Raw genomic sequence first — 10,801 nt, 5'->3', positions numbered from 1 at the left:
AGAACTTTGAAATTAGATGGACCCTCCTCCTGACAACTTCTTCTGCCTAAAACATGTTCTACAGAAGATCCTGCCATGTGGCAGAATCTCGGGGAAAGGGAACCACAAGAAAGGATGAGATTAACTTTTTTGCCAACCTGACCAGCTGGTGCCTCAGAAGAGAACTTGATTTGCAGAAAACGAATAAGGAATACACCTTGCATATCTCTGCTGAGGACTCAATTATTCCTCATTTCTTTTATTTCATTGAATTCTTCAAGCTATCATGTGACATGTATATTTTTATGCTTATAATTGAGAAAACTGCAACTCAGAGGGGTAAGTCACAAATCTGAGGTCACACAGCTAAGGTGGTAGACAGGTTGAATCTCTGTCTATATGACCCCCAAACCCACACTCTTTCCACTATACAGTAGTACCTCAATGTTGCTGGAATATATATTTGAATGTGCATTTCTTTTATCACTTGTAATAGTACAGACGTGTACGAACCCACAAACACCATCAAGTCTTTGAGCTCTACTATAATGTAAATGTAAAATGCCATCTATACAGTTTTTTTGTAAAGTCCAATCTTCATTAGATAAATTTATTGCCTCTATAGAAATTTTCATAAGATCAAGCTCTTGCTATTTAGTAGTATTCTGAATTTAATAGCATCAGTGCATTATCCTCAATACATTTAAGTGATTTGGACAAAGATCACTACTCTGCACTACTTATAACTGAATGTGGCCAGATGATGAGCAAGAAGTGAGACTGAAAGTCTTTCTCATGTTCTTGCAGCCAAAGGTGACAAGTTAGCTCAGCAAACCACCCCTCCAGTGACCAGGTTGTAACCAGCTGGCCTGACACACGGGCTGCACATTCCCTGCTGCTGGCCCAGGAAACTCTGTGAAATCTTCACCACACTCCTCAGTGTGAATGCCACTGATGTGAGCCCAACAGGAAGTATGACCTCATTCTGCTTCTTTGTCTCTGGTTACGCAGGCTGTTTTCAAAAGAAAACAAGAGAAGTTGTAAGACTGACTGTCCCAAGAACTATACGCTCATTTATACCAGAAAACAGACAAGAGAAGAAGAGGCTGCTGAAGACAAAAACTTCTCTGCAAACACCTGTGGACGGCAATGTGTGTGGGCATCTGTGAGAAGAAGGTAGGGTGGGATTCCCTTTATTAAGAGACTTTTGCACCTGTTGACATTCAGACATTTTTTTCAGCTGAGGAACTGCTCAGTCCTCAAATTTTCCACTGTCAACCACAGGAAGCTTCATATTTCAGTAATAATTTTGTCCTTTGTCAATTGGAAGAAGAGGCTGGGAACTCCCTTTGGAAGGAACATGTATGCACACATTTTTCAGAATAGATGTGTTGCTTTGATGGAACTGGCAGATTCTGTTTCTTGAAAAGTTTTAGATCTATAACTGAAGGGTTTTTTTTCTACTGTTACTAATTTTCTATTGAATGTCAGTGTACTGCCTGTAGATTCCTCTAAGCACTTGTAAGATAGAGCAATAAGACCTTACTTTCTGCTGCAGGATTTACAGGCTTAAAATTAAGCTTAATACTTGGGGAACACTAAAATAAGGTAATTTGGGCTGGGCATATCCATACAATATTGATCAAAAATGAAAAGAACAAGTGACATACTAATATATTACATTACATTGGGATTATTTTATATCCCAAACAAATGAAATTTGTAAATGTGTGCTTTGATTTAGAGATCTTCCAAGGAAGGCCAGAAAGTTCTCCTGACATCTTTGAAGGTCTCTATAAACCAGGTTTATAGTTTCCTATAGGGTTTGTATATATTTATTGAAATATTCAACTTGAAGCTATAGAATTAGCCTGGTTTGATTGATTGTATTACAGCTACAAAAACAATCCATTACTAGTTCTCACGTTACAAAATGTGGCCATAGGTGGTGAATCAGAAAAGAATTTAGTCCTACCTTATAAAGTGATCAGGATAGTGATACTATATACAAAGTTTCATAGTCAACAGAAGTTGGTTCTATTTGATGAACAGTAAATGATCAAAGTTTGCATAATTTGCATTCTTTGATATGTTTTTAATTTGTAATTGAGAAATTAAATTATGTCTTCGTGGGAACTGAGTTCTAAAATCTTCCCAGTGGTATGCTATCTTTAGTGCAATGTTACTTATGCTCTTTAGGAATGTCCAGGCTGATAAAAGCTATTAAAAAACACTCTCTGTGACTACCTGTCAATGGTTCAAGTTGTTGGGCAAAAGACAGACACCAATCTCCAAGCACCGTTTGAAACTTGATAATGAAGATTATTTGTGTCAGATGATTAAAATACAAGTAAGTTTGTTTTAGGGGCTAAATTACTGTTAGATCAGTCATTTTATTAAGATTTCTTAATCAAATACCTCACTTTCATTATTGTCCTTGGATTACTAATCAACCTTTTTAAGTCTAGATTTTCCAAATAAAGTATGGTTCTTATTTACAGAAAAAGGTTATTGAGATGCACTGAGCGAGGCAATGGAAAATGTTCAAAGTCATAGAGGCAGACATAACTTTAGAGAAGTTGTGTCTTCAATCTGGTCTCCTACCTTCAATTCTGTATCTCTGTATTATTTCAGTAAACAAATCTGACTAGTGCAATTAGTAGATGCCATCTGTTTTGGCATAATTTTTCTATTTTTAATATATAGTCCACCTTTTTTTAACGTCTTTTGCAGAGAATCTGTGAAGTTTGAGCAAGCGGCCTTCCCAAGATGTACCGAATATCTCAACTGATGTCAACACCAGTAGCAAGTAAATGTAGAAGAACTGTGATACGCAATTATCTTTTGAACGATTAGACTCCTTTTAGCAATTTCCTTGCTTTGATTTTGCTGATACTCAGACCATTAACCATCTGTCAGTAGCTTGTGCTTCTTAAATGCCAGTGTTCACTTTGGCAATGATTTTGACTTCATTTTTTTCCTTGAAAGAAATGTGGTATTTTTCCTTCTAGTAGAAAAAATAAAAAAACACCGTTTTTTTTTAGATGCCTGTGCATAAATGTGAAAGGAGATTGTTTATCAGCTACTATTAAGATGCAAAACTGTTTGTGTGTAAAAAATGCTGAATGATTTTGATAGCTACTTGCAGAAAATAAGGGCGCTGTTAAAACGGTAGTGGTTTCAAGTTTCTTCCTTCCTCTTGTTATTTTCTCCCAAAACCCCACTTCTAACTCTCCCTCATACACCCACAGTTTTCTCCTTACAAATCAACCAGCCCAATCTGAAAGTCTAAATTCCTTTCTTTGTCCTAGATACTAATTGTCCGTAATGGAATCAAATTTCACTAAGCTTGTCTGTTAGGACCATTGACACCATCTCTGCACACGATAAAATTCTGCTTTAGAGTTTAGAATATTAATCAACTCCAACTTTCCCCAAGTAAAGTCTGTTGCCATGCCTTTGGTTAAACTGGAATGAACGAATGGATGATGTTTCTATAATTAAGAATACTCACAGTCTTTATACATTGGAAATTTTTATATAAAACAAAACCAAACCTTATTTCTTCCCCACTAATGTCTTTTGCTCATTATTTTACAGTAGAAGTGTCTTAATATGCACTAAAGAGAGAGAGTCTACAACAATGATTGAATTCCTCAGTTTACTGAGTAGCTACAATAACCAACACATTGGGTAACTGATTTGGGTTTTCTCCCGTTCACACAAGACGTTTTTTTCCCATCCTTTCATGAGCTCAGTTTGATGCTAATGATTTATTATTGCCTCATCCTGCACTAAGGAACGTTTTTTGGTTTTTTTTGTTTTTTTTTTTTTTTTTTTTTTGAGACGGAGTCTCGCTCTGTCGCCCAGGCTGGAGTGCAGTGGCCGGATCTCAGCTCACTGCAAGCTCCGCCTCCCGGGTTTACGTCATTCTCCTGCCTCAGCCTCCAGAGTAGCTGGGACTACAGGCGCCCGCCAACACGCCCGGCTAATTTTTTGTGTGTTTTTGTAGAGACGGAGTTTCACCGTGTTAGCCAGAATGGTCTAGATCTCCTGATCTCGTGATCTGACCTCCTCGGCCTCCCAAAGTGCTGGGATTACAGGCGTGAGCCACTGCACCTGGAACTTCTAGAGAGTTATGTGGGAGCGGGAACAGAAGATAGAAGCCTCTAGTTTATGTCTTCCTTCGAGTAGAGCCCTGGTGATAAGGGTGTCTGTACTAGTTGGAATCTTACAGCTGAAGCTGGAACGTCAGCTCTTCCCATCTTCTTACATGCCTCCACTGTTTGCAATTATACATATTGATACATGTATCAACATATGTAACTGTTGATCAGGTATGATACATTCTACTTCTCTCTCATTTGTTTATGCAGGTTCTTCCAGGTTGGAAAGAGAATGTGCTGGAGAACTGTCTCCCACGTGCATTTTCCCAAGGTATGTTATGGAGCTTCTTTTAAGAAATAATAATTCTGGCCAGGCGTGGTGGCTCACGCCTGTAATTCCAGCACTTTGAGAGGCCTAGGCGGAAAGATCACGAGGTCAGGAGATCGAGACCATCCTGGCTAACACAGTAAAACCCCGTCCCTACTAAAAATACAAATAAAATAAAGTAAAATTAAATTAAATTAAATTAAATTAAATAAAAATCAGCACAGCATGGTGGCGGGCGCCTGTAGTCCCAGCTACTTGGAAGGCTGAGATGGGAGAGTGAGGTGAACCCAGGAGGCAGAGCTTGCAGTGAGCCGAGATCGTGCCACTGCACTCCAGCCTGGGCGACAGAGCAAGACTTGTCTAAAAAAAAAAAAAAAATCATTCTTCTCTGGGCATGGTGGCTCACGCCTGTAATCCCAGTACTTTGGGAGGCCGAGGTGGGTGGATCACTTGAGGTCGGGAGTTTGAGACCAGCCTGGATAAAACATGATGAAACCTTGTCTCCACTAAAAATACAAAAATTAGCCGGGCGTGGTGGTGGTGTGCCTGTAATCCCAGCTACTCCGGAGGCTGGGGTGGGAGAATCGCTTGAACCTGGGAGGCAGAGGTTGCAGTGAGCCAAGACTGCACCACTGCACTCCAGCCTGGGTGACAGTGAGACTCCATCTCAAAATAATAATAATGTCTTACTTTGTTGTATTATTGGTTTGAAATTATTATTTTAGCTATCATCTAGTTTTGAAAGGCTATTTATTTTCAGTGCCATGTACATACTAAATGAAAACTTGCCTAATAGAATAATGAATATATATATTATAATCACATATCATATATATTAGTGTCAATATATAGGCAGTTGTGAATTGTTTCTCTGGTGAGTGGTGAAACTATTGAATACTGATGAATGGTTACTTTTTCTCAAACTGATGTCTTTTTAAATATGCTTTCCTATCTTGTTTTATAAAAGCAACACGATTCTATACCGATGGCCGAATTTTATGCTCTACCAAAACATGTACAGTCTACCATTTTGTTGAAGTACTACAAGGGAGTCTTTTTTCTTTCTTTTTTCAATGACTCACTGAGTATCTCTTATTCCTTATGCAGACATCAGCTGACATTTCCCCTAGCATGGTGAAATGTGCCTAGAGCATAAAGAGATCATACATTCATTTTAGGACCGGCTCCTTCTTGTAAATTGTAGGCCTCCTGATGCTACCAAATGAATCAATATGAACAGAGGCACATGTGGAAAGGATCCATGGTTTAGAGTCAGATAGACTAGGGTTCATATCATAGCTCTGCCACTTACTAGCTATGTAAAATATCCAAGTAATTTGCTGCTTTTGCAAATCATTTTTTCCTGCTATATGATGAAGATAATAATGATACTTAGCTTTTAGAGGTTTGTGAAGAGTAGAAAAAGGGCAAAAAGTAGGGGGCCAGGTCATGCTCAATGTTCAATAACTCACATTAATTTGAAACAGTATTTTATTACTAGACTGAGTGCATGTATTCATTGTATATAAGCTTTTAAATGTAAAAATATCAGAAATTCAGTAGAGCATGAGGCAGATGTGTAGAAGGATGAGAGACATTTTGTAATCTATCAGTGTGTAATTATCCAACATTTTTTAATGGTCCTAATGATACTTGTCCTTTCACCAACCAGTCTTTGTCCTATCCTAGGAGGTACGATTTAGGCTCTTCTAAGGCCTAGTCAGTAACCTCACAAGAAAAGAAAAGGCTTTGTCTTTAGGCAGTTAGGCACATTGCTGGGCTTTGCTGTGGGATTGGACTGTAGAAACCAATTGGAAAGGACTTGCTAAAAACGAATCAGCTACTAAGTTTATTAGAGCAGAATGAAGCAAGAGTCAAGATCTAGAGATAATGTTGTTATCTGCTCTAAAGGTTTGATATTGTTCAGAAGGGTCCTTTTTTTAAACTATAATCCAGGTGTTGGAAGCGTGTCTTCATTTTGTTTACAATCAAGAGAGGATAGATAAAGGTGGGGCGTTATAAAGGAAAGATGCCAGGGGATTAGGGAGGCTGCAGTTGATAACTGTCAAATGTTGAAACCTTGGAAATTGGAGTGCAGATAGAAATACAGGTCCAGAACTCTGAAACCTCCTAAGTGTCCAGCACCATACAGTTGCCCTATTAATTTTCACAGAGGCAAAAGGCTGTAGAAGAAAGAGCACTAGAGTCAGAGAAAAAAGATCTAGATTTTTAGCTTACCTCTCCCACTTGTAAGCCCTGAGTTATTGAACAATGAACTTAACCTACTGGAGCCTCCATTTTCATATTTATTAATAGGGATAACAAGAACCAAAATGTTCTGTTAAAGTGCATGTCTGGAAATAGTCCCTTTTGATGTTTCCAAAGTCTCAGATTTCTACCCATACTATTCAATATTTTTATCAATGATTTGGATTGAGAACATATAGATTCCAGGGATAACATATTTGTATGACATCATTTAATATATTAAAAGTCTTGTGTAATATAATGAGAATCCCTGAAAATTCTTTTTTTTTTTTTGAGACAGAGTCTCGCTCTGTCGCCCAGGCTGGAGTGCAGTGGCCGGATCTCAGCTCACTGCAAGCTCCGCCTCCCGGGTTTACGCCATTCTCCTGCCTCAGCCTCCCGAGTAGCTGGGACTACAGGCGCCCGCCACCTCGCCTGGCTAGTTTTTTTTTGTATTTTTTAGTAGAGACGGGGTTTCACCATGTTAGCCAGGATGGTCTCGATCTCCTGACCTCGTGATTCGCCCGTCTCGGCCTCCCAAAGTGCTGGGATTACAGGCTTGAGCCACCGCGCCCGGCCGAATCCCTCAAAATTCTAACAGCACAAAATGAATAGTCATTCAAACAGTAGGCAACATATTTAGCTTACCACCATCAGGCAATGGAAAGCATAGACATTAACAACCTCCATTAAATTATGACATTAAATATTTACAGAAATCTATGAGGTTTATTTTGGGCAATCTTTACTGCACAGATTCACATTTGTTAAAAAAAAAAAAAAATACTAAGCCTTGGAGAGAATAATTAGCAGGAGGTAGAGCCAGGATTGAAACCAAGGGTATGAACCTAGCTCTATCTGCAAAGTCTTAATTACATATTGACTTTGTAATATAAAATTGACCCAAAAGTCTAAGAGAGGAAAGGTAATTCTAAATATACAGGAAAAAGACTAGAAATTGATAGTTTATTTAGATGAGATCAGGCGCGTTCAGGGTGGTATGGCCGTAGACTTGATAGTCTATTTAATAGTGTGATAATGTGTTGGTAACTGGAGGAGAAAAAAAGAATCAAGCTGATGTGACTTAAGCTTCATTGCTAAAGACATGGATTCTATAATGAGGGAAGTGATAGTCCCTGTATCTCTTGGGCAGACACACTTAAAGGGCTAGGTTCTACGGTTGGCATGATATTTAAGAGGAACTCTAAAAAGTGGAGAATACTCAGAGAAAAGCCATCAAACTATGATAGCTAAGGGATCAAAACTACATCATGTCGTATAAAGATGAGTTAAATGAACTGGAGGACTTTTAATGTGGAGAAGCGAGGACCCAGGGAGGACATGGAAACTCTCTTTAAATAGCTGAATAGATCTCAAATGGAAGATAGAAGGAATGGAAAACGAAGGGAAAGAAAAGAAGGGAGGAAGTGAACATTTATTAAGCCCATACTAGGTGCTAAGCACAGACCATTTATTTTATTATGCGATTATTAAGATAACCCGGTAATAAAGATTTTTTTCTTGTTTTACATATAAGGAAACAGTCTAAGAGGCTAAGTGACTGGATTAAGGTTACTCACCTAAGCAATGACAGAGTTGGAATTACAGGCTTAGAGGGGGATTGACTTCAAATCCCCTGTCTTGTCCACTATGCTACAGCCCATATTTGTTCAGTGAAGGGTTGTGGGGGTGCTTAGTAAGTGTGGGGTCCTTCTTACTGAAGGTGTGCATGCAGAGAGGGACAATGTTTGTCAGAAATACAGCAGATGGGAAATTTGGTGGGGCTGCAGACATGACCGTCAAAAGTCCTTCTGATTCTTAGAATCTGTGATTTTCTGGAAGCATATGGTCCCAATTTATGCAATTAAGTGGAATACATAATATGTAAAAATTATTGAAAGCATCAAGGTAAGAGCACATGAGAGCTATTGTACTATCAGTGCTGTTAATTGATTGACACAAAACCACCCCAAGAACTCAGATACATTCAGACAGTATATATTTTCATAGGTTTTACCAGATTTCCATAGTCTGTCAGGTGATTTCAGTCAGTAACTGGCATTGAGTTTATTTACATACTGAACATTTTTTAGGCTCACAATATCTGCCCTCCAGTAATGTCTAAAATAATTACTGAGGCGGACATACATACACAAAAATCACAGTGAGATTAATTGGGGTTTAGGACAAAGAAAAATAATTTTTATGGGAGAAGAGAGGGGGAAAAAACTAAGCAGTTTTGAAGAAATAACACATTACATACTCTTTTATCCAATATGGCTCTATTACTATTGTCACCAGGCTTCTACCAAACCTCACCTCAAGAAATTTTACATTTATGAAACATTTTCATAATAATTTAGTTGCCTGTCAATTATAGGGCCATGTGATTCCTTCCTTCCTTCCTTCCTTCCTTCCTTCCTTCCTTCCTTCCTTCCTTCCTTCCTTCCCTTATTCGTTTCTTCCTTTCTTCCCTTCTTTCTCTCCCTCTTTCTTTCTCTCTCTTTTCCTCCTTCCTTTAGATACAGGGTCTTTGGTATGGTGCTCAGGCTGGAGTGCAATGGCTATTCTCAGGCATGAATAGCACACTGCAGCTTCAAACTTCCTGGGCTAAAGGGATCCTCCTGCCTTAGCCTTCTTAGTAGCTGGGACTATAGGCACACACCACCAATCCCATCTCAATGTGATTGTTTTGTAAAACTAAGACACATATAGGTTTACTCAAGGAATTATGAGGCTTCCCTGGATACCAAATCAGGCAAGGTAACCGTGTGCCCATTTTGTGCAGCCAACCTGGAGGGAAATTTGCACAGGCCAAAAATGATCTTTTTGACTGCATGTTCACCCTGTACCTCATATGTTTCCGGTGGCTACATAGTTATAATGTCTCTATTACAGTGACAAGATTAAAGATCTGGCAACTGGAGGGCTATTCAAAATAAGGGAGTAGAGGGGATTTTGAGCTTCCGACATCCCATCCAAAAAAATATAATAGACTAACATCAAACGTAGGTTCATCGTATGGTGAGGAAAGTGATTAGCCATCGTTTTCACCAAGGTTTAAAACGGAAAGAAGCACTAAAGGTTCTGTAGTTTAATGCTGTCATAGGTGAGGAGATGAAGCCCAGAAGGTTAAGAGTGACATTCCTAATGGTTGCAGAAGTAATTGACAGTCATGAATGCAAAGATGTTATTTTCCTTCACAGTGATGAGACATGGTTGATGTGGGACTGGATGTACTGAATAGATATTTCAAGGGCTTTCCCTTTTCCTTCTTAGTTTTACCTGTGATTCCCTGGATGTTGACCATTCTTTTGAATGCAGCTCCGTAGATCCCCTGACAGGCTCCCACTATATCTGTCGCCGAAGTCCCAGACTCCTCACCAATGGCTACTATATTTGGAACGAAGACAGCTTCCTGTGCGACAAAGATGGCAACATAACTCTGAACCCATCCCAGACCAGTGTTATGTACAAAGAGAACTTAGTTAGGTAAGTAGAGCATATTACAGAAAGAAATCTGAAGTCCAATCCATCCATTAATTGTTCACTCATTCATTTATTCACCCAACTATCTTTTATAAGGAGCCCATTATTGTTCCAGACTGTGGAAATACAAAGGGTAAGAGGGAATGGGCATAGCCAACATGAAAACAAATGAGAGTGATGAAGTAATATGGGTGCCAGGATAGAAACCTGTCAGGGTGCAGTGAAGGGATAAAAGAAAGGAGATACATTTTACTTAGGGAATAGGTAAAAATAAACTCACTAGAGGTGGTGATGGCTGATTTAAGTCTTGAAAAATGTAGGATGTTAGTTAAAATAAAAATAGGAAAGAGGACTTCTGGAAAGATGGCACAGGTGTGGGGTTCTGAGAGACCCTGGTAAAACTTGGAGAATAGCAAATAGTTGGGTAGGAATAAACTTAGGGTGGGAAGGGGTGTTTTGTAAGAAAGAAGACTGAGCGCAGGAGCAGGGGCTGGATGAAAGGGGTTAAATTTCAGGCTAAGGAGTTTGAGCAGTACTCTATAGATAAAGAGGGGTCATTGATAAATTATCAGATGTATTCTTAGAAAGATAATAGTGACTGCTATGGAAAGGATGGGTGGTTGGATGTGTATGAATATGTCAGTAGAGACTG

General features: G+C 39.0%; 1 protein-coding gene across 17 annotated transcripts in view; it reads left to right on the top strand.

Annotated features, from left to right (window-relative positions):
- The first annotated feature begins 787 nt into the window (after positions 1–787).
- Positions 788–10,801, top strand: part of TMEM71 (transmembrane protein 71) — a 53,077-nt gene continuing 43,063 nt past the window's right edge. For 5 of the 17 annotated variants that reach the window (XM_015146010.3, XM_015146007.3, XM_015146005.3 and 2 more), the window contains exons 1-4: positions 795–1,155; positions 2,713–2,788; positions 4,356–4,416; positions 9,940–10,152. In XM_015146010.3, the coding sequence (XP_015001496.3) occupies positions 2,749–2,788; positions 4,356–4,416; positions 9,940–10,152 (314 nt within the window). In that variant the 5' untranslated portion in view covers positions 795–1,155; positions 2,713–2,748. Of the gene's footprint in view, positions 1,156–2,178; positions 2,330–2,712; positions 2,795–4,355; positions 4,417–9,939; positions 10,153–10,801 lie in introns of all 17 variants that reach the window. The other 12 variants (XM_077944048.1, XM_015146006.3, XM_077944053.1 and 9 more) reach the window with 5 other exon arrangements.

The sequence above is a fragment of the Macaca mulatta genome, chromosome 8, assembly GCF_049350105.2.
Source record: "Macaca mulatta isolate MMU2019108-1 chromosome 8, T2T-MMU8v2.0, whole genome shotgun sequence".
NCBI lineage: Eukaryota > Metazoa > Chordata > Mammalia > Primates > Cercopithecidae > Macaca > Macaca mulatta.
Note: the sequence above shows the minus strand (reverse complement) of the source record. Positions and strands in the feature narration are given on the sequence as shown.